Raw genomic sequence first — 25152 nt, forward strand, 5'->3', positions numbered from 1 at the left:
GCTTAGTACTATTTAAAACTAGTGATATGCTATAAAAACGATATGCTCTAGAAAATGTCTGAATACATGAGATGTCTGAACTATTAAATATTCGTTGCAAGTCCTTAGGGTGCTTGAGTGGTTTGGGAATGTAATCTGGTGTGTAAGGCAACACATCTTGTACCAGAACATGTAGCAGGAAGTCTTCAAAATATGTGTTTATAATTTAATAAAAAGTATCATATATTTTCTCAATACTAGTTTAGAAAAATAAACTGAAATAATCAAAAGAACAGTAATCCATACTTGAAAGGAAAACAATAAAATAAGGACATTGTACATGTGCAGTCAAATGGATTAATCAATAATTGACTGTGTGGCATTAACAAAACAACAGAATTTTTAGGTTGAAAAATAAGTGTTGCAGTTCCATGATAAGAAATAAAATAGGTAATAGAGAATGTGAAAGGATATTGTGTGGACTATAAGAGATATACATAATTGTATGCCTACAGCCATTATTGATGAAGCACTTATTACAAGCATTTTTTAAACATTCAGTACAAAAATACCATTGTTCTTCAATATTCTAAAGTAATTGAATTATATTTAATTTAATGTGATTATTTTCACATTCTTCTTCCTCCTGATTAGGGATGGTGAAACAAATTTAAACGTTGGGTAAAAATCATTGTGTGAACCTCAATATTTCCATATCATAAGTATTTTTGATATAAATAAAATGATTATTAAGAATTAGGCCAGCAAAGTGTGCTTGTTATTTTGAATTTTTGTGTGAAGTAAGATCTTAAATTTTATTTCACTTTTACTATCATAAAATTTTGAGCCTATTAACTGTCAAATAAAATGTTTGTGGTTTTTGTCTTTATTACTTAGTGTAAATGATTGATCACAAGAAATGAAACATACCTCTTAAGCATCAAAAACATTTTAAAAAATATTATTGTTTCTTAATGGTCATAAGTTTCTGTAAGTTTTTCTGCACTTCATAATATGAAACTTGAGTGAGTGAAGCAATCTTAGACCTCTTCCAGACAAAAGCAATTTCTCTTAGGCACATATTATGTGGGAGATATTATGTTTTGTGATGTTGTGAGTGTGTTAGGTAATTACAAGTGTAACAGACTTCTGTGATGGAAATATGTGTTCACATGGGAAGAGATGTGTTGTATTAAGTTGCAGAAATTAAAATCAATGGCAAATTCCTTGATTTTCAAGAGACAACTACTGTTAAACTGAGTATGTTAAGTACTACATCCATTTTCCTTGATAGATTAAATTCTATAAAACCATCAAATATTTTAAGGACATTACTTTTAAAATTCATTCCCTCTGTCTCTCATGGGAAGGGAAAAGTCAGTTTCTTAGGTTTACAGTATTTCTGTGTAAGCATTCTGTCCCTTCACACATATGTATATAACAGAATACTGTAATAAAAAGTACAGGAACTACAGTTATTGTGCGTTACTATGAATAATCTATTTAATACAAATTTTTAAAGATATCTATGTAGGATATGGGAATATATGGTTAGAAATCAGATGGTACATAAAATGAAATTAACTGCCATTATGTCATAGTTCCAAGTATGAGAAAATTTCAAAATTAAAGACTACAGCCCTGAATTTGTGCTTATATTATTTGAAAACCTGGCCAAACTTCTAGAAGTATATACAATTATGGGAGGGTAGGGAGAGGAAATATATAAATGAGGGAGACTACTTCATTGTTTTTACAGTTGTTATGCTGCTCACCAAATAAAATATAAGAAAAATATTTTACTTTTGTGAATCCTGAAGGGACATGAAATTTATAACAAAGAAAAACCTGAATTAAAGTGACTCATGGAAAAAAAAACCACAACTTGCACAAATATGTATTACATTTTAGTAATTGGTGTTTACAAATGCCTTTTAATTTGTTAATAAAACACTTGGAGCAATACCTAAGATCTGAGAAAGATCACTGGGGTATTTCAGCAAAATATACACCATTTTCTTGTAACTTATGGACGGCTCCTCACATACAGTGTAATTCAAACAAATCTTACAAAGACTTCTCAAACATAAAAATGTGTCACCAGCATAACTTCCTGTAATGATGGTTCAGACTTTCACAGATAATTATTGCATTTGTGTCTATTCTATAATGGTTGGCTTCTTTCAAAGGCCACTATGTGTCATCTTCTTCATCTGTTACTCTTGTTGGACAGCAGAGCCCTTCTGTACCATCATCCCGAATGCAGAAGAGGACTTTCTCAGCAGCTGTTACTTCATGTGGCACAATGCCATGATATTCTCTCAGATCTTCTGATGGAAACCATGCCTTGTCATTATCTTCAATGATAAGGATGCCAAAGGCCCTGAAATAAGAAAATGCTAAGAGCTAGATATTTCACTTACTTTTATTGATACCAGTCCTACAAAATCAATAAATAATAACAAAACTATGAATACTTTCAACTATAATATATATTGGATTCTTCTCATCCTCACCAGTAAGTGTCCCCTGACTCAGGGCTCTGGGTGACTTTTTCTGAACTCTACTCCATTTTATGAAGACAGTAACTGTTCTCAAAAGAACAGATACTGTTAATGACCATGCAGCTTCTCTAGAATAAATGATAATTAATTGAAACCCTCAGCTGCCAACAGGTGTTGTTGATATACCTCAATGGGGACAGCTGAAAATGTGTGCCCCGACCGGGACTCAAGCCCAGGATCTCATGCGTACATGGCAGATGCTCTATCCATCTGAGCCACCGAAGACACAGATGAATAGCACGACTACAGGGACTTATCCCTTGCATGCTTCCTGTGACCCCCACATCGCCAACTGTCCACAATCTACATATGTAATGTTCATAACAGATATTTTCCCATCCACTCATTATTCATGCACACTGTGGTGTTGATTCGTGTAAGAGTTAGGGCAACCTGTGCACATTCTATACTATATATAGTAAAATGGCTAGCCGGCCATTGACCTTTGTCTGTGTGAATGCGTACAGGTTCCCGAACTCTTACAGGAATTGACATCATAGTGTGTGAGAGTAATGAGTGGATGGGCAAAATTCTATTATGAACATTACATATGTAGATTGTGGACAGTTGAGAATGTGGGTCTTACAGGAAGCGTGCAAGGGAGAAGTCCCTGCAGTCACGCTATTCATCTATGTCCTCGGTGGCTGAGATGGATAGAGCATCTGCCATGTGAGCAGGAGATCCTGGGTTTGAGTCCCAGTTGGGGCACACATTTTCAGCTGTCCCCATTGAGGTATATCAACAACACCTGTTGGTAGCTGAGGGTTTCAATTAATTATCATTTTTTCTACTCCTTTTCCTGAACCTAAACAGACCTTTTCCTTAAACCCTCGTCCTTCAACCCTTCTGCCAGAAGAAGGAGCAAATGGCTCCAAAAGCTTGCATGTATTATACCTTTCATATGTGTGTCCTCCTGTCACTACTTGGTGAGTAGTTTTATTTATCTATCCAATATCATTACATTTTCAAAAATTGATTATTTCTGTTGATATACGAATTCACTGTTTCTAAAATTTTTGGCCGGTCCTAAGCTCTGTGTAACACTTAAAGCAATATGTATTTAGAATGGATAATCATGCAGATTTGTCACGTTTGTGTTTGTGTGTGTATGTACAAGTGTGTCCACACACTTGTGCTGACGCTTTGAAAAGCAACTACCCTAGTTTTAAAGCACTGAGCCATAAAATTCTACTTCTTATTTCTGTGTTTCTCTGCTTTCTCATTCCCCAGTTAGTATCCTAAACTATACTATTAAATCACTCATTTCATTAAATGAACATCACACTTCCTTGACTCAAAGTCAGACACCTATGTTACTGTTCATGAAACTCAAACTGGTAACACACTGTCAGCTATTAATGTTGTCAACAAATAAAATAATTATGATAGTAAGTAATAGAATAAAAATTCACATCTCATCCTTGCTATGATCAGCTGCATCCAACATGATTTGATGAATTGTAAGGGCAGGTAGTGAATGATATGGAACAGATGATGCAAAAGTCAATCATAAAGTTCGCTTGTTTGTTCATTGCAAAAATACCTAAAGTAGTAAATGCTCATGAGTAGCTTTATGAAAACATACATTTGAGAGCAGATGACTTGGTTTGTTGTAATAGAATTTCATAAGAAATGCATTTTTTGTAAAACTGAAAGAGGATGAGATTTATCATAACATAAGGTATTGCAAGGAACAGGAGATTCAGAAGAATTAATTTTCTATAATGGAGAAAATATTACTGTGGACATGTCACATGCCAGTTCAGGATCTCCCACTTAGCTAACTGAAAAGTGGATGTATTGTTCTAGCAAGGGGCTGAATTCTACATTGAGCCACACAGAATTATAAAACCATCCACTTAGAAAAACAGGAAGTGTTATCACCTCTGTCACTGGTTTATGGTGCCTCATTGGAGCAAACAAATATTTATGCTACATCTCAGCTTGTGATCAGAAGAAATACAAACCTTTCACAAACACCATGTCAGATTTTGTAGGGTATCAAGAAAGCTTGTGATATTAACTCCATGAATGAGTAATAAAGACAAAACATTTATATTTTCTCAAATTTGAACATATGACCAAAACTGAAACTATGTTCTGCCACTGATGATTCACCTTTATGTCCCAGAAGTACAAATCTAATGAGTTCCATGCAATGTTGCAAGATACAACACTGTGTTTGCCCATGTACTGTCTGCCACAGTTGCAAGGGATGCTATATATACTGTGTATTCACAGTTTTAGTTTGTTCTTTACCAAGCCAAGAATATCTTTCATTTTTCAAGGTGGTTGAAATATGGTCTTGATGTTATTTTTTCCACAGATTCTCATAAATTTTGCTGAAGGAGCCCCAATGTAGGGAATAAAGGCGAGTTTCTATTCCTCTCTCTCTCTCTACATCTTCTTTGCAGATGATTTTATTATTTGCTTTCTTTGATGCAGGTCTAATCTGTGCTTCACTGTACCCATTTTGGTGAAAAATATCTCTAAATGTTGCAGCTCAGCTGGAGGCTTTCTTTGTCACAAATGGCACATGCCCTGTGTACTAGTCATCAGAACAGTTTACTGCTGTGCTGGATGATGACACATGTGTACTAGTCATTAGAACAGTTTACTGCTGTGCTGCATGATGACAGTCTGTTGCAAGAAGGGCCAGATCTGTGGGTCTTCTTTCTGTAGACTTCATGGCCTAGTGTACTGTCTGCTTTTCTTATTATTGGAATGTCCAAAAACAGAAGACATCCATTCTGTCCTGTCTGCATCATGAATTATACATTTTGATAGATGTTTTTCAGGTCATCCAGAACTCATTCAGTGACTCTCTGGCATATTTCAACACAACGAAGGTATCATTCACACAACAGAAGAAATGTTTAGGACTGAGCCCTGCAATTTTCACTGCCATCTCCTCAAAGTGCTCCATACAGTAGTTGCCAATCCCAGAAGCAAGTGGTGAGCCCATGACCACTCTATCAACTTGTTCACAGAACTACCTGTCACATTTGAAAGTTTTGGTGCTGTACATGTTCAAACAGCTTCACTGTTGGGGCTAAAAATGATCTGCTAAGAGTACCAAGGCATGTTGAAATGGTACTTGTGTGATGTTATGTCAAAGCTCACCAGTAGATCATCCTTCCCCAGTCACATCCCCCTCAGCAAGGCCATAAATTTGGCAGAATTCATCACGTGATGACTGCAGTGTCCACTATAAATTTCATAAGTGAGGCTAAACACCTGACCACACCATACATGAGTCCATTAATAATGATCACTAAAGGACTCAGTAGTACACCTTCTTTATGAATTTTAGGCAGTGTACATAATTATGTTATGTCTTCCTTGCATGCCGTTGAACAGAGAATTTAGATATTAATTTATTCTACATCTAATACCAAATATTACAAATAATACATGAATTTTTTGCAGCATCAGTTGCTAACAGTAGTTTTGAATGTTGAAATATATACAGATACAAAAGATTTATAAATCTGTTGCTCTTAGATAGAGTGGCTGTTCAGAAGACATCAGGCCCTAGCCACTATGAATGTCTGTAAATGTTATTTAACTGGCAAACACACAAAAAGGGCTCAGTGCATGAATGTTGAACTTTAGTACACCCAACATTCGAGTTCCAGAGAGGGGATGCTAGTGTCTCATTGGCAATGACGTAATCATTCATGGCAGCACCCTTGTGTCACAGTGATGGCTGTAGGAAACGTTGTGACATAACTGGCAGTGATGTATTAGATAGCACAGCCAACTGGATAATGTCCGATATTGCAGTGTGGAGGTGCTGCAGCTTTTGATAGTATCACTTCATAACTTCTTTTGACAGAACTTATTCATGAAGCAAGCTATTGTTTTTGTGTTATCTTCAATGCTGGGTCCTTCTGCAGCTTCCTTTAGGCCATATCTTGTAGTAGAGCACTTATTTTCTTGTGGCAGTCTTCAACACAGAAAAGAACTGTTGCATTTTCTTTGTCAGCAGGTAGGACTTATTTTCATCTTGTCTTAGCAATCATTAAACTCTCTGTTCTGTTTTTGTCAGTTTTGCTTTCAGAAGTTGGGATTTATTGATGATCTAGTATGTTTCAAGGCTAATTTCCTCCACTTTTTCAGCTGAAATGCTATGGAGTGCACCTTTAACATCAATAATAATGCACTGTTTTGGTAATGTGTTGGGAACACGAAGTTCAGCTCTTTCCAGTGGGCCAAATTTGTAGGGGCATTTAGTTCTTTCTGCATCAAGTTGATAATCATGCAGATATCATTGACACCCTGGGTCTTCATCTGACCTCCCACAAGCCTCTCAAAATTTCTGTGTTGTCTTTTGTCACTGTGCTGCCTTTGCATTTAGCTGTACACAAATAAACATGTTAGATGCTTACATCTGGGACATAAAAATAAATCAGCAGTGGCAGAACACAGTCTCAGTGAGGGGACATACATTCCAGTTTGAGGTAACAAAAAAATGTGCCAAGGTAGCAGCTTTGGGGAGAACATCTGCAAATATTCAATTGAGAGGAGGCTCCAAGACAGTCTTGACAACAGGGATAACAACTATCAGCTAAGTTTGGCATAGAACCTTGCACTAGTATCTGTATGCCAAGAATCCACCCAACAAATGATACTTAATGCATCTGGGCAAAACTGAATGCATCGAGAGTCGAATGGTGGACCATGCACCCAACAGGACACTCTGGGAAAATCTACATTCACATACAACATTCATGATTGTTGCAAGGCATGGATCATAAGGTGATTTTACTGTAGCTCTTACAGTGAAGTAACTGAAGGTTTTTGGGCCCAAAGCAATACTGTTAATGGTTCTTACAGTATGCTTTGCTACCAATCACATGATCTGTAATTTTCTTTCTGTTCCAGAGAAGAAAGTGAAGCTAAATGACTTCATTAATTGCTACTGTAATAAAATATTAAAACAAAATATTTTCCCAAAAAGTATCAATTATCTAAACTGGAGACACTAGAGCAGTGTAACACACACAAAAAAACTACAACAAATCTTTTGCAGCAGCCCTACTTCAGTTCTATAATGGTTAAGGACTGTGAGTAGAAAATTTGTTTTACTTTTATGTTTTGCTGGTCTTCATTTCCACCTTGTTTTAGTTGAAAATGTGTAACATTGGTGTAGGTGCTTGGTTTATGAGGCAAGAGAAAAAGTAAAACAAGATCACTGAAGTGTCATCAAATTAAATACAGGGGGAATTAGATTGGATAATGAGACAGTAAAAGTAGCAGATGAGTTTTGCTATTTTGGTAGAAAAATACTGGAAGATTGGCAAAGTAAAGAGGATATATAGTCAAAGTAGGCAGTAGTAAGAAAAAATTACTGAGACAGAGAAATCTGTAATCACTGAATATACATTTAAATGTTAGGAAGTCTTTTGTAAGGGCATCTGTCTGGAATGGAGCCTTATATGTAAGTGAAATATGGATGATAAATGGTATGGACAAAAGGACAATTTAAGCATTTTAAATGTGGTGTTACAAAATGAGCTCAAGATTATATTGATATAATGAGTAACTAACAAGCAGGCACAACATGAAACTGATGAGAAAAGGGCTTTATCAGGCAGCTTTATTAATGAAAGGGACAAATTCAGAGGACAAGTCCTGAGGTATTGAAGACTAGTTGATCTGGTAATGGAGGGAAGGGTGCGCATCTGTGTGTGTGTATTGTGGGGGTGGGGGTAGGGGTGGGTGGGGGGGGAGGGGAAGGAGAATATGGTTTAATGTTACAGAAGGATATCAAAGATTGATTACAGTAAAGAGATTTTTGATGACATACAAGATGTTTCAAAAAGAATATACATTTTACAAAGCACTATATTGTCAAAACTGTCAACCACTGCACCACGGTTTGTTATTGGAAGAATGAATATATTGTCTAGTTTACATACATTGCTGCTAGAAGTTGAGTATTTTCTGTTTGCTTGGTCACCATCACATGTTGCAGAATGGTTGCTCCACAGCAAAAACATTTTTTGTTCTTCAGTTTGTGAATTCCATGATTAAAGTTAAAATATGTTTCAAGTTGAGGTACCATACTGATCCCCGAAATGGATGGAATGTTCACAGATTGTATTGACAGTTTGCAGACACAGGATATGCAGGATATGCATGTAAAGGAAAGAGTCATGGCTGCCCTTGTGTTGCCAAAGAAAATATTGCACACATCCAGTCTGCTTTTCAATGTAGTCTGACAAAATCAACTCATTGTGCCAGATAGGAGTTACAACTGCTCACAATTATAACTTGGTGTGTTTTGAGACCTCAGTTGGTTATAAAACCATATGAGTTAGAGCTGTTATAGGCTCTACGGCATGATGAAAAACGCGTATATGTAGCATTTTCTGATGCACTTCAGAATGCTATTCACAATGATAACACTTTCACACAATGTAATTCAGTGATGAAGTGCCTTTTCACCTTAATCAGAAAGTAAACAAATACAGTGTTCAAACTTGGGGCCATCAGAACCTACATGCACGCAGTGGACATGTACAAGATTCACCCAAAGTCAATGTGTTTATGGCACATTCTTCTTTGATGAAAACATGGTTAAGAGTCACCAGTATCTTATTATGTTACAGAACTGGTTGTTTCTGATGCTAAATGATGATAACTTCATTTTTCAGCAAGATGGGGGACCCACCACTAGAGGCACCAAGGACATCAATATCTGAATGAAACTGTACTGAGCCATTGATTTGGTTGTCAAACAGCAAGTGACATAGAGTTGAAGAACTGGATCTGTACTGCCATAATGTAAGTGATGACAGACATGCTTACCTGAGTGTGGGAGGAACATCTGCATCTACATCGATACTCTGCAAATCACAGTTAAGTGCCTGGCAGAGGGTTCATCGAACCACCTTCACAATTCTCTATTTGCCAATCTTGTATAGCGCATGGAAAGAATGAACACCTATATCTTTCCGTACAAGCTCTGATTTCCCTCATTTTATCGTGGTGATCATTCCTCTGTTTGAACATCAGTGTCAACAAAATATTTTTGTATTCAAAGAAGAAAGTTGGTGATTGGAATTTAGTGAGAAGATTCCATCACAACGAAAAACACCTACCACTTAATGATGTCCAGCCCAAATTCTGTATTATTTCTGTGACACTCTCTACCATAGTTCGTGATAATACAAAATGTGTTGCCTTTCTTTGAACTTTTACAATGTACTCCGTCAGTCCTATCCGGTAGGGATCCCACACCGCGCAGCAGAATTCTAAAAGAGGATGGACAAGTGTAGTGTAGGCAGTCTCCTTAGTAGGTCTCTTACATTTTCTAAGTGTCCTGCCAATGAAATGCACTCTTTGATCAACCTTCCCCACAACATTATCTATATGTTCCTTCCAATTTAATACCTAGGTATTTAGTTGAATTTACGGTTTTTAGATTAGACTGATTTATCATGTAACCAAAGTTTAATGAGTTCCTTTTAGCACTCATGTGGATGACCTCACACTTTTCATTATTTAGGGTCTACTGCCACTTTTCACACTATTCAGATATCTTTTCTAAATCGTTTTGAAGTTTGTTTTGATCTTCTGGTGACTTTATTAGTCGATAAACCACAGCGTGATCTGCAAACAACCGAAGATGGCTGCTCAGATTGTCTCCCAAATTGTGTATAAGGAACAGCAAAGGGCCTATAACACTACCTTGGGGAACACCAGAAATCACTTCTGTTTTGCTCAATGACTTTCCATCAATTACTACAAACTGCGACCTCTCTGACAGGAAATCACAAATCCAGGACTTTGGGTATCAATGTGGTACTGTTCACATTACTGGTGGAGGACATATTGAACATCTTTAATCTAAATGTGAGAGACTTGTAAATATGTGTCCCAAGTTTCATAGTTGTATGTCTGCCAGTTTAATAAACATATGCATTTGAAGTATGTATATTCTTTTTGAAACACCCTGTATACTGACTGCAGTAGACATTCGGAGATTTGTACAGGAAACACTAGCATGGAGAGCTGAATCAAACAAGTCTTCAGACTGAACATCTGAACAACAAAACAAATAGGAAACTTATTCCATTTTTTGCAAGAAAAGAAAATTTCTGACACGTGGACCTAATGTTACCACTAAATGCACTGCAGTCTCTAAGGTCTGTTTATAGCATCAATAGGATGAATCAACTAGACAAATTCTAAGTAATAGGGGATATATAAGGAAAGATGGGGATGATAAACAGTGTTTAGTAACAAAAACAGTAATGCAACCTGTGAGATAGAATGCATGAAACAATAAATAACAAAAAGTGGAATATTAATGGTCTGTGTGCTGACTTATCAAACAAAAATCATAAAGTTGACAATTTACAAATTATGTTTTCTGGATGTAAAAATATCAAAGTTATTTTTCTGAATAAATGTTGGCTTACATAGGATAATTTTAAAATTCCTAATGAAATCAATAAAGTATTCAACAGTTTTGTTGACAAAAGGAATCATCTAGAGACATCAACACTTCTTAATTTCCACATAATATATGAAATAAGAAATGGTTTTAATTATTTGAATGAGGATAGTGTATTTGAGAGTTACTTTGGTGAGTTAAGGGACCTAAACGTCACAGTAGTTTCTATTTATGGAGTGGTAATTGAAGCTTTTCTTCTCAAATTTTAGAGCCTGTTAAAAAATCTCAATAGAGGAAAAGGAAAGAGATTGTATTAGCTGCTGACTTCACTAATAATATCATAACTGAAAGCAATGATATGTCCAAATCAATGACAAAATTTGAGCTTCAAAGTTAATTTCACTCAAGTCTCTAGAATAATGCTCTGTCAGCGACCTGTATTTTCAGTAGGTACTGTAGGTACTAGGATTCTTTTATTAAAGTGATGTGGCATGAATCAGTGTACAGTATCTGTATACATGATAAGTGTTAATATTAAAAACTACATTATTTTTTAGTCTTACTCGTGCAGCTACACTTAGAAATCAAGTTTTACCTCTCAGGCTATCAGTTTTTCAATAGAAATTTGTCCATGGAGTTGCCCAGGAGAAATGATTTTAGGTTAGTTTTCAAATTTGTTTTTCTACCTGTCAGACATTGTATCTTATTTGACAAATGATCAAATAGTTTTGTTGCTGCAAATTGAATTCTTTTTTGAACCATTGACAACTTTGATAATGGGTAATAAAGGCCATTTCTTGCTCTAATATTGTAGGTAAGAAATCACTTTCTTCTTGAATTGTGATGGATTACTTATGACAAATTTCATTAGCGAATGTATGTATTGTGATGGTGTAGTACTTCTTCAGCTGAACCATTCTGTTACACACAGAAAGTGATTGTTCAAAATACTTGCAATATTACCCACATTATTAGTTTCTCTCAGGACATACATACTTCATGATCTTTTAATGGCTTTCCTTAAAATATATGTATCTGTAATATGCAAGCAATGTTGAATCTTTGCTTATTCTGCTCTTTATATAAATTTCTCTCTTCTTACATGACCTGTTAATTCTCTTAATTATCCATGGGTTACTTGCTTTTTAAAGGAATTTATGAATAATTATTTAGGAAAGCAGCTTTCAAATATTAACAAAGACTTATTACGGGATAAACTGAATTTGACATGACATGAATTTCCCTTATTTCAATAAATGTTGTGTTTGATGATGAATTGAACTTTATTTCATAATAAGTTAAAATAGGTTGAATGGCATTAGACAGCTGTATTTCAAGTACTAGTAAATCCAAGCAATTTTTAAACAGCTCTCTTGAATTATTCAATGAACAAGAACTATATGTAACAAAATTACCAGTAAAAGTGAATGAATAATTCAAGGCATAAAAATTTAAATGCTATCAAAAGGCAGCCCCCAAATGAACTACAATATAACAAATATAGGCATTTTATTCACTATGTTAGAGATTATTGAGTTATATTTTAAAAAAAGCTGTGAACAAAAATAAGTTCATTATATAACATAAAAGTAAAACAAAGGCAGTGAGGTCCATTGTTAAACCAATAAGACATTAGAATTAGTTGCAACAGATAGCTAGGATTAAATGACAACCTTACTGCAAACACAGTTCAAATATCAGAATGTTTAAATCAACATCTTGTAAATGGAGCAAAGACAATGTTAATGTAGTAGAGTATCAGAGTAAAATAAATCCTTTTGGACTTCAGCAAGAAGCTCAGTATCACACAGATTTGATAAAGGTTGTAGAAAACGTTATATTATTAGTAAAAAAACCCAACTAAAGTGATTAAAGCTGTGTATCACAAAATAAGCACCTTCACTAACTCAAATCTTTTGAACAGTGATATTTTCCTGATGTGTTGAAGAATGCTGAAGTCACACATCTATTTCAGTAAGGATTGAGAGAAGACAAGGAAAATATCAAACGGTTTCTATTCTTCCAATCTCATCATCAGTGCTGGAGAAAGTAACTGCAAATGTAATTCAAAATTATATTGTAACAAATGATGTTACTATATGTAGCCAATGAGGATTTCAGCACAGAAACACACTCTGTAGTAGTGAATAATTTTATTGAAAAGATAAGCAAAGGCTTAGATCAGATGAATAGTTTTTAGGTATCTTTTGTGATCTTACATAAACCTGTGACTCACTACACCATGCCTTGGTTATGTAAAAATTAGACAAATATATGATTAAGGGCAATGTTCTAAAACTGCTTACATACTACCTGCAGAATAGAAAACATAGAGTAAATGTCACAGCAAATGAAGTGAATTAGTATTCTAAATGGAGTACAGTATCAGAAGGTGTATTTCAAGTCTCCATTTTAGGCCCAATGCTGTTCCTATGCTACATACTGTAGTGATTCAAGAATTTATGCATAAATTCTAGAACCATTTGGCCTTCCACCATTTTGAACACATGATATTTTAGATGTGAGTGTGAAAAAGGCACCCTATCTACTGCACATCACCTGTCTGTGTGTGCAGGTCTGACGTTTATTGTGAGAAGACTGTAGACACGGTGGTCAAACGGCACTGACAAGTACTTGTCAGTCGATCCATGGAAGTCATAGTGAAAGCACCAAGGAACTTCTTGGTTATTCTGAGCTGTTCTGTAATTTTGACTATTGTTAGTGACAAAAAAAACAGTTGAGTTGAGGAAGACTTTTAAGTAACTCTTAACACAGACTTGTTAGAGGCAAAACATGGTTATGATTTCTGTGGTTGTTAAACCAACTCTGTTGCAAATGTATCTTAATTGTGTCTAATGTGAGACGACATGGGTGACTTAAAAGAAGTTGAATATTTATGTGAGAAATGATAATTTTGTTCTTTGTGGAAGTTGAAATATACCTAGAATGGACTGAAATTATTCTTTAAGTACCAACTTATTTCACAAGAAAAGAGAGAGTCTTATACATTCCTTTAACTACCATCATTCTTTGGAGAAGAAATTTTTAGATATTGTCGTAGCTGGCTATCCAGAGAAGAAGATTGACTGTGCATACCAAGTAAATCAAGTCGTGTAAAAGAAGTGAGAAGGTTGCAATCAAACTTCACACAATCTTGTCATCAAAAAATGTTAGAATGTAGCAAGTGGTGTGAAACGACCAAAGGAAGAAAGGAATTTTGAGACAAAAATGAGAGAAAAAGCTATCAAGTGTTACCATAGCAACCGAGTGTAACAAGACAAGAGAACCATTAAGAGAAACTGGATTATGCTGGAGTATACGAGGGAGAAAATTTGTAAATGCAAATGAGGTAGAAGACGTGAGAAACTCACAACATGAAAAACCGGACAGAAGATCTCAATGTGTTAGACTAAGAAGAGATACACCTAGAACAATGTGACTAAGGAGATCTGGTGCAGGGAGTATACAGCTCCCACATGCATCATGGGGATGCAGATGCAGAAACCAACATCCGACGCCACTGGTACCAATTGCTGTTCACTGGTGCTGACTTGCTTCCACTTCTGCTGACTGACACCTATGTGGAAACCAACAACCGACGCCACTGGCACCAGTTACTGTTACACATCCGCCCATCGATGCAGCCCACATTCTACTTTGGGTGAGCATAAAACTGAACTTTATTGTTTTAATACAATGTGGTATAAACTGTTGAATGAACTTTATTAGTGTAGATATTATACTTAAAGTTAATTTTTAAATGCTCATGAAGTCTAAAGCTTGTAAAAATATGGGTAACGAACATCAAGTTGGCTATGAAAATTAGTAAAGAAGGGCCAGACTGGTCTGAATTAGTGAATCTAATCAAAGCCCAAAGTCTACAATTGAATGCTCAGAGTGAAGCTTTAGAAACACAAAGTTTGCGGTCAACTGCTCAAAATGCTAGTTTAAGTAAGGAATTAAATGCTCAGAATGAAACCCTAAGGAAAGAAATAGGTTTGGTATGTTCTAGTTTAAATGCTCAGAGTGAAGTTCTAAATAACCAAAGTGAAAACTTGAATAGTCAAGCAACAAATATAGGTTCATTAAATGCCAAGGTTGATGCACAGAGTAGAGAATTTAGTGATCTATGCAGAGGCATGGATGCTTTAAAGACTGAATTTGACACCCTACACAGTAAAGTTGAAAATTTGAAATTAGATTTAGAGAATGAACTAATTCTTTGAACATTTATGTAAATCAAATATTTACTGAATTCAACCAAAAAATGAAATCCCCAAATTCATACATAACCTGTACTTTTCAAAACTTAATTGATCATTGTATAATTTACAGCATGCTGATGATAATGCTGTAATCAGTTTAAGTATGAACATTTTATTTAGAGAAATTCTAAAGCAATGTGCACTTCCAAATTTGTCCAAGCTAATAATTATTTGCTTTAGGATTGATGTACCTTGTTTAAAAGCCCTCATTCTCCTTTTCTAAACATTTTACTTTTTTCAAAAACTTAGTATTGCAAAAGTTATCCTTATTTCAGTATTTTTTACTTTTTTGCCTTTCACATTGATATCTAATACAAAATACAATGTATTTTAACATTTCATAATTGTTATGCCATGTCTGTGTTTTTAAATAGCATTGTGCACAAAGCCACAGTCAGTCAATGGATATCATTCAAGGAGTGAAACTACTATGTTAATCAGTCTCCAACACGTAAGGTTCCAAATCAGGCTGGGTCCAGTAATCATAGTGTGAACTTCCATGTCTATCAGAACGTTCTTACAGTCAGTTCGCTATTGAAAATGTTTGGTTGCAATGAATATTACAGTCAAAAGTATGTTATTCAATCCATTGTTTAGTTGTAAAAGGCCACTTATTAAATTGTGCTTGGGCATTTAATGCCTATGCAAGCTGCTGATCTATGTTTTAATATTTAATTTATTATCTGCAAGCCAATTGTGTGTTTAATAACAACGAATATTCTTGAAATGACAGCTAAACTTGAGAGTGTTGTATGGGATCATTAAATAACTTTTTAAAGCACCTAAGGATCATTGGGAAGATAACATTGGCAGAAGGTGTATGAGACTTATGAGACAACCAAAACAGGTCAAAAAACTTACACAGTCCTGCATATTTTCTAATGTTATTTTAGACACCTTCCACAAAAGTTGTTCTCTCTTTTTTTCACTTCTCTTGGAAAAGACCCTCCTTGTTCCACCTACTATCCATTAGTCTGATTAAATATCCTGCTCACCTAAATTCCATTTTTCTTGTAGTCAAGTCAGGATTATGTGCTACTCCAGTCTGTTTCATGATCCATATGATTGTATTTCCGTCTCTTCCATTAATTTACAATATGCAGCTACCCACTGATGCCTCATCTAGCTTCAGTTTTTTAACAGTTTCCACATTAAAAGTCCTTGTCTCACTGTTACAAGCCAGAAGTGATGATAAACACTGACTGTAAACTTTCCTTTTCAGATGCTCAGGAAGCTTACTTCTGAAAACTCTGTCACTTTTCCATAATTACCAAGGTGAATTTTACTCTCCTGTTTATTTCTTTTCCTGCTCATCGAATCTTTGGCTTCAACAGTTCTAATTACAAAGACACAAAAACTGGTTCCATGACTTCACTGGTAATTCATTTTGATGTGTTGCTTGTACATGATTTAAGTATTATTATAATTGATTTTCAGGTCTACTTCCAAACTTGAGCTTATTTGTACTAGTGACAAACAGTAGTGTCACAAGGTAAATCAGGGTTCAAGCATGATCCAGTGATAGATATTTTTTCTTCTTTTTTCCCAGTTTGTTGATCTGAAAACTGCTTCTATGACTATTTAAATTATTTCTGGTGATATGACATCTCTTTACCTAATTCCTCTTTCAATTCTGAATTTCCCACTGTCTAGATGAAGTCTAACAGAATCTGTAGCATGACATTTATCTTATTCAGCATACTAACATATGTCGACTTAATGTCATGTTCCTCAAGGGCTGTTAGTATAAATTTTGTACCTATTGAGTTGAGGGCTTTCCTAGCATCTGATAAGTTGCAGAAAAGGCAGTACTCTGTTTCTAAAAATGAGGTTGTGATCAGTACTCACAGTGCAGTTTTATGATATCATTTGCAACTTTCAAGAGATATGTCCACTTTTAAATTTGACAACTCCCTTTGTTTGAATAAAATCTAATGTATATTTTATGGAGTTGGTGATAATATTTGTATATATTTTGAATATGATGGAGATAGGGTTAACATGTGCACAGTTTTTATGAGGTCTGTTAGAAGAGTAACGGACCTTTTGCTGGGTGAAAAAAACTGGGCTACCTGGAGCATTTGACACCTAATCACCCTCAAAGTAGTTCCATAGGAACTCCACACTCTCATTCTTACAGTGCTGCCATTGTTGCAAACATGCTAAAAAGACCTCTTTTGGAATGGAGTTAAGCTTGGTTGTCATTGCAGCCTGCTGCCATAATGTCCTCCCTCATCTGACATTGCATTCCTTTTAATGGCAACAGGCAAAAGTCACAAGGGTCCACATCAGGAGAGCCTGTTGAAGCATAGGAATCTGGTTTTTCACCAAAAAAGTCTGAATAAAGTGCAAGGAATGTGCTGAAGCACTGTCGTAATGAAGTCGTCAATTTCCTGTTGACCGTAAGTCTGCCTCTTGTGCTGCACAGCATTACATAGGTGATGGAAGACAGCTCTGTAGTACTCTTTGGTGATTGTTTGACCCCTGTGGTGTGTACTTATGGTGTACCACATCGTGGGAGTCAAAGAAAACAGTAAGCATCATTTTGATGTTGCTCAGCACTTGGCGGTCTTTCTTTGGTCTTGATAACAAGAAATGCTTCCACTGTGATGACTGGGATTTGGTTTCCAGGTCACACCCATACACCCAGGACTCATAACAGTGACTATGGTGTTTGTGGAGACCAGTATGTCCTGTGAGAATTCAACACGAAGTTGCTTTTGCTCCACCATCACCAGCCTTGGCAAAAATTTCACTGACACTCTCTTCATGCAAAAATTTTCGGTCACAATGGAATCTGCCAAAAAAGTGCTGATGCCAACCTCTTCCAAAATTTCTCTGATAGTCACACAACGGTCCCGTATCACCACAACAGTCACTTTGGCAATGATCTGGTCATTTTGGCATGCTGATTGCTCACCAGAGTGCGGCTCACTCTCCACTGATGGGCAGCCATCTTCAAAGCAGTTGTACCACTCCTTAATCTGTATGATGCCCATGGCATCATCTTCTGAATAGTTTCCACCTGGCTGTTGCCCATGTTCTGGCCAAAAGTTGATGCAGTAGTACTGCTCCAGTAGTTCCATTGTTTCCCTCGATATGAAAAACTGACACAAGCACTACACACTTCCTCACTCAACTACTGCTTGCCAGCAAACTGGTGCTGTCAACAGGTGGGGAAAAAATTCATGCATGTACGAGTACCTGAAGATTCAAGGTTGGCTCCTGCAAGTGCAGTAGGTTTAAATCCATCAGATGCTCACAAAAAAAAGAAAGAGGTCAGAAACTTTTCTAACAGACCTTGTATGTCTAGTACAATTATAAGATTGCTGCACCATTGTCTTCTTTTGCATGCATTCTGCTGGAAGAGGAAAGAAAGAAGATTTGGTTTAATGTACTGTCACCAACAAAGTCATTAGAGACAGAGCACAAGCTCATGTTGTGGATAGGAGGAATGGAAAAGAGCTTTTTTCAGAGCAATCATCCTGGCATTTGCCTTAAGTGATTCAGAGAAATCATGGAAAACTTAAATCTGACCATTCACCTGTAGTGGACATAAGTGTAGTACATAGAAACATGAACAGAAAACAGTATTCATACTCATTTTCAGTCTTTTGCTCTTTTCTAGCAGAAGTACAGACATTCCCACACACAACCAAACAGACAACCACACACATGCTCCTACAGCTGAGGGTACATTTGTATGTCTCTGCAGTTGTGTGTGTGTGTGAGATTTCCCTAGAAGAAGGACAAGAACTCAAAAGATAATGTGAATATTTTTTTTATGTTGTATGTTTCTATATGGCACACATCAGTCCACTATAGGTGAGTGGTTGTCATTCCATTATTTTACATGTTGTTCCATCAAGAGACTTCCATTTTTGTTATGAAACTTAAATCTGGATCATTGGATGGGTTTTGAACTGCTGTCCTGACAAACACAAGACCAGTGTCTTACCACTGAGCAGCCTTAATCAGTAACAATTTTACAAGTTCTTTGTGTATTACTTTCCTTCCATGTTTAACAATTTCTACTGACATGTCAACTCTAGGTGCTTTTCCTTTCTTCATACAATAAATTGGGTAATTCATCTCATCTGGAACTATTTCTGAAATTTTGTTGTTTTTATTATTCACTATTTCTAAATTATGTTTGAAATTATACAAACATTTGAGGAAACATTGAAATGCTTGTTCAGTTTACTCTCTTTTGTTAGTTACTGATGGAATATGCTGAATCAGTTCTCATAATCTACATTTCTGATTTGTTGTTGTTGTTGTTGTGGTCTTCAGTCCTGAGACTGGTTTGAAGCAGCTCTCCATGCTACTCTATCCTGTGCAAGCTTCTTCATCTCCCAGTACCTACTGCAGCCTACATCCTTCTGAATCTGCTTAGTATATTCATCTCTTGGTCTCCCTCTATGATTTTTACCCTTCACACTGCCCTCCAGTACTAAATTGGTGATCCCTTGATGCCTCAGAACATGTTCTACCAAACAATCCCTTCTTCTAGACAAGTTGTGCCACAAACTCCTCTTCTCCCCAATTCCATTCAATACCTCATCATTAGTTATGTGATCTACCCATCTAATCTTCAACATTCTTCTGTAGCACCACATTTCGAAAGCTTCTATTCTCTTTTTGTATAAACTATTTATCGTCCATGTTTCACATCCATACATGGCTACACTCCATACAAATACTTTCAGAAATGACTTCCTGACACTTAAATCAATACTCGATGTTAACAAATTTCTCTTCTTCAGAAACGATTTCCTTGCCATTGCCAGTCTACATATTTATCCTCTCTACTTTTACCATCATCAGTTACTTTGCTCCCCAAATAGCAAAACTCCTTTACTGCTTTAAGTGTCTCATTTCCTAATCTAATTCCCTCAGCATCAACCGACTTAATTCGACTACATTCCATTATCCTCGTTTAGCTTTTGTTGATGTTCATCTTATATCCTCCTTTCAAGACACTGTCCATTCCATTCAACTGCTCTTCCAAGTCCTTTGCTGTCTCTGACAGAATTACAATGTCATCGGCGAACCTCAAAGTTTTTATTTCTCTTCCATGGATTTTAATACCTACTCCAAACTTTTCTTTTGTTTCCTTTACTGCTTGCTCAATATACAAATTGAATAGCATCGGGGAGAGGCTAGAACCCTGTCTCACTCCCTTCCCAACCACTGCTTCCCTTTCATATCCCTCGACTCTTATAACTGCCACCTGATTTCTGTACAAATTGTAAATAGCCTTTCACTCCCTGTATTTTACCCCTGCCACCTACAGAATTTGACAGAGAGTATTCCAGTCAACATTGTCAAAAGCTTTCTCTAAGTCTACAAATGCTAGAAACATAGGTTTGCCTTTCCTTAATCTTTCTTCTAAGATAATTCGTAGGGTCAGTATTGCCTCACATGTTCCAACATTTCTACGGAATCCAAACTGATCTTTCCCGAGATTGGCTTCTGCCAGTTTTTCCATTCATCTGTAAAGAATTCATGATAGTATTTTGCAGCTGTGACTTATTAAACTGATAGTTTGGTAATTCTCACATCTGTCAACACCAGCTTCCTTTGGGATTGGAATTATTATATTCTTCTTGAAGTCTGAAGGAATTTCGCCTGTCTCATACATCTTGCTCATCAGATGGTTGAGTTTTGTCAGGACTGGCTCTCCCAAGGCTGTCAGTAGTTCTAATGGAATGTTGTCTACTCCAGGGGCCTTGTTTTGACTTAGGTCTTTCAGTGCTCTGTCAAACTCTTCATGCAGTATTGTATCTCCCATTTCATCTTCATCTACATCCTCTTCCATTTCCATAATATTGTCCACAAGTACATCACCCTTGTACAGACCCTCTATATACTCCTTCCACCTTTCTGCTTTCCCTTCTTTGCTTAGAACTGGGTTTCCATTAAAGCTCTTGATATTCATGCAAGTGGTTCTTCTTTCTCCAACGGTCTCTTTAATTTTCCTGTAGGCAATATCTGTCTTACCCCTAGTGAGATATGCCTCTACAGCCTTACATTTGTCCTCTAGCCATCCCTGCTTAGCCATTTTCCACTTCCTGTCGATCTCATTTCTGAAACATTTGTATTCCTTTTTGCCCACTTCATTTACTGCGTTTTTACATTTTCTCCTTTCATCAATTAAATTCAGTATCTCTTCTGTTACCCAAGGGTTTCTACTAGCCCTTGTCTTTTTACCCACTTGATCCTCTGCTGCCTTCACTATTTCATTCCTCAAAGCTACCCATTCTTCTTCTACTGTATTTCTTTCCCCCATTCCTGTCAATTGTTCCCTTATGCTCTCCCTGAAACTCTGTAAAACCTCTGGTTTAGTCAGTTTATCCAGGTCCCACCTTCTTAAATTCCCACCTTTTTTCTGATTTAGCTCCCTAAAATCTCTTTCTGCAGGTTTGGCTTTGGGATGATATCACAAAATTAGAATTAGAATTTGTATGATACTCTAATCTTGTAAGAAATTCTTACGCTTAACTCTAGTAAACTGTGATTCATTGCCATTTAGGATGTGCTTAGGCATGCCAACTCTTGACAGGTAATCACATCACAATCCGTTAATAATTGTTCCATTTACTAGGGATTTCATAGCGTAAAATTTTACATGCTTCATAAAAATACTGCAGAATACAGTACACATTACACATCACACCTTCCGCTGGGCAGAGGGCCACATCAGGGGCATACATAAGGTATATACTGTCCTTTAGTACTAACCTTCTGTGCAAGATACCTCCAATAACTTATCCTTAATCATGTTGACAAGTAGGAAGCACTATACAACCACTGATACAGCATCAGTGAGGCACAAAATTAATTTTGAAAGCCTAACAGAATATGTGATGAAATACGAAGTTCACATCATACAGGATGTGACAAGTAGAACTGGCCCATCGTATGCAATGATAATATTCCAGTGCATGTATGCACATCAATAATAATGGAAAACAAGATACACTGTCCAAACAGTCATGCACAAACTAACCATTTCCTCTGATGTACCAACACTGTGGCAGTGAAACTTGCCAAAACCAGTTGAGAAAAAGGCCTCAATGTGTGAAGCCAGGTGAGTGTGTGATAATTCCATATTTGTTACCCAAGCATGCTGCCATTGTTGAAGCGTTCATTTGCACTGGAGCTTTTGTGAGAACAAAGAATTTGTTTCTGGAGAAATTTTGAAGATGTTCTGTGCCAGCAAAGAGCACAATACAAGAATTGATTGAAAAATGATGGCATACAGAATCAGTTCAAAATGCTCCCAGGAATAGACCAACACCTGTCTGCACACATGAATTAAAGAGCCAGGCCGAACACATAATGACAAGAAGTCCTCATAAGTCAACCAGGAGATCGAGTCAACAGATTCATGTGAGTGAGAGAAGTTGCAGATGTGTTTTAAGGGGACTGAAGTTAAAACTATACCAGATAAGTGTTGTACAAGAAATGAAGGAGCCTGACCTGCAGAAGAGGGTGCATTTCTGTTCATGGCTGTTGAGAAATGTTGCCAGTGGTGTCTTGGAGCCACTAAAGCTCATCATGAGTCATGAAGCATGGTTCCACCTGTCTGGGTACATAAATTCCCAAAACAACCAGTATTGGTCAATAGAAAATCCACAAGCAATCCACCAGGTACCCTTGCATGACAAGAAGATTGATCTGTCATTTATGCCATACACATTATGGGGTTCATATTCTTTGAGATGACAGTGAACAGTGACATGTATTCAGGAATCCTTGAGGTGTTTTACGCAAACTTGACAGCAGAAGAGCATTAGTTATGTTACTTTCAGCAGGATGGTGCAACATGCCACACATCAGCTACACCATTGTCCTGTGTGCATGAGACGTTTACACCAGAGAGGACAATCACCAAAGACTTGTGGCCTCCTTGGTCACCAGACTTGCTCACTTGTGATTTTTACTTGTGAGGACTGTTAAAGGGAAGAGTATAGAAACAAATCAACACACAATTGAAGAACTCAAGACAAGGGTCCAGGATGTCATCTATAGCATCGCAAAACAAGAACTGACAAGGATATAAATGAATCTCCTCAAGTGTACTCACAGGTGTGCTGAAGTGAGTACAGGGCACTTTTAAAATCTACTGCAAAGGCGAGTAATCATATTCAATACATTACATTTTATTTTACGTTCATGTGTTGACTTTATGGGTTGATTTTATGTGCTGCACCCTGTATATATGGGGCAGTCAAACGGAAACCAAACACCCATCACAATGGGACTGTAGAATTGTTTCATTTAAATCCAAACAACACATGTATTCAGATCCCACTGGGAGATGAGATGATCAATTCCTTTTTTGTAGAACATGGTCACCTGCTAGCAGGTCCACACCACACCAACCCCTACACTTCCTCATCTGACTGAAACCTATGTACCCTTGTGTCTTTCTTCAGGTTGCAAAACATGTGAAGATCACACAGTGAACAATTCAGGCTGTGTGGAGGATGTTATAATGTTTGCCTACCAAACTGCTGAAATTAGTCTGTGTCTTATTGGGAGTGTGGGGGCAGATGTTATCATGCTACAGGACAATTCTGTCTGACAGCACTCCTGGATGTTTTGGCTTTATGATGCATCAGAATTTCAGCAAGTGTCTTCATAGCACTGTGCATTGTTTGTGGTTCCACGCTTAAGGAAGTCAATGACCAGAGGGCCCCTGTGGTCAAAGAAGGTGGTCATCATGACCTTACCAGAATTTGTGTGAACAGCTTTGGATTTCTTTAGTAGGGGAGATGTGGGATGTTTCCACTGTTGGATTTGCTGTTTGCCTCTGGGCTTGAAATATTGACACCAAGGTCATGATGACCTCATTTGACTGTACAGGTCCTCTGTTCATTTAAATTCCTTGAGCATAGAAGCACAATCAATATGCAATGCTATGAAGACATTTTGCAGAAACTGCAATGTGCCATAAAGTCAAAACACCCTGTAGCATGATAACACCTGCTCCCACACTGCCAATCAGATGAAGGCTATGCTTCAGCAATTTGCTTTCAATGTGCCATAAAGTCAAAATGCCCTGTAGCATAATAATATCTGTCAGTCATATGCAGGCTACACTTCAGTGATTTGGTTGGGAAACACTGCAACATCCTCTGTACACCCGGTATTCACCACATATTATTTACATCTTTGGTGACATGAAGAAAGACTTCCATGGATATTGATTGCACTCAGACAGGGAAGTGCAAGAGTGGATGTGGTTGTGGATCAGTTAATTGCTGACTGTGTTCTTTGAAACATGAATTCACTGTCTCATCTCCCAATGTGATATATGACATAACATTTGTGGTGATTACTTTTGAATGGAACCAATCCTGTTGTGGTAGGTCTTTGGTTACCATTTGACTGTACCTCATATTTATGATGACATGGAAAATATTATTTGCAGCCTCAGGTTTAGGGTAGATGCTGAGGTTATTTATGTTAATTTTGCAAAATTTCAGCTCCCAGAAGCATTTGCCTCAATGAAAAGGAACTTGGAGACCATGTAAAAAATTACCAGAAATGTGTAATGAAGACTCCAGGGAAATGGTGTCCATTTAGGCCCACAATTGCTTTTTCTTGTGTGATCAAAAGGTAAGGGCTCAATTAATTCATTCACTGAAGAGCAATCACCAAATCAGAAATGTGAAAGCATACACCAGTATGCCTCACTGATTTTAAAGGGCGCATATTAGCATGTAGGTGGATTTGAAAGGAGGAGAGTGACATATCACCCATACTCCATTTTCCATGTAATGACGCTTTGAAACATTTCAAGGAAAATTATGACTGGGTTCAAAACACGCTGAACAAAGTATTGAATGCACAGTGCTCAATCAGAGACTAAAGACAGTAATTTGTATGGGACTACACAAAGTGGCTTGAAAAGTTTGAGAAAATT

The 25152-nt window shown here is 36.7% G+C and overlaps 1 protein-coding gene across 1 annotated transcript in view; it reads right to left on the reverse strand.

The window, feature by feature from the left end:
• Positions 1-2172: 2172 nt before the first annotated feature.
• The window catches only part of LOC124788455 (sodium-dependent neutral amino acid transporter B(0)AT3), a 157040-nt gene continuing 134060 nt past the window's right edge, over positions 2173-25152 (reverse strand). The window contains exon 12 of the mRNA XM_047255726.1: positions 2173-2362. Within this exon, the coding sequence (XP_047111682.1) occupies positions 2173-2362 (190 nt within the window). The remainder of the gene's footprint in view (positions 2363-25152) is intronic.

This window comes from Schistocerca piceifrons, chromosome 3 (genome assembly GCF_021461385.2).
Source record: "Schistocerca piceifrons isolate TAMUIC-IGC-003096 chromosome 3, iqSchPice1.1, whole genome shotgun sequence".
Taxonomy (NCBI): Eukaryota; Metazoa; Arthropoda; class Insecta; order Orthoptera; family Acrididae; genus Schistocerca; species Schistocerca piceifrons.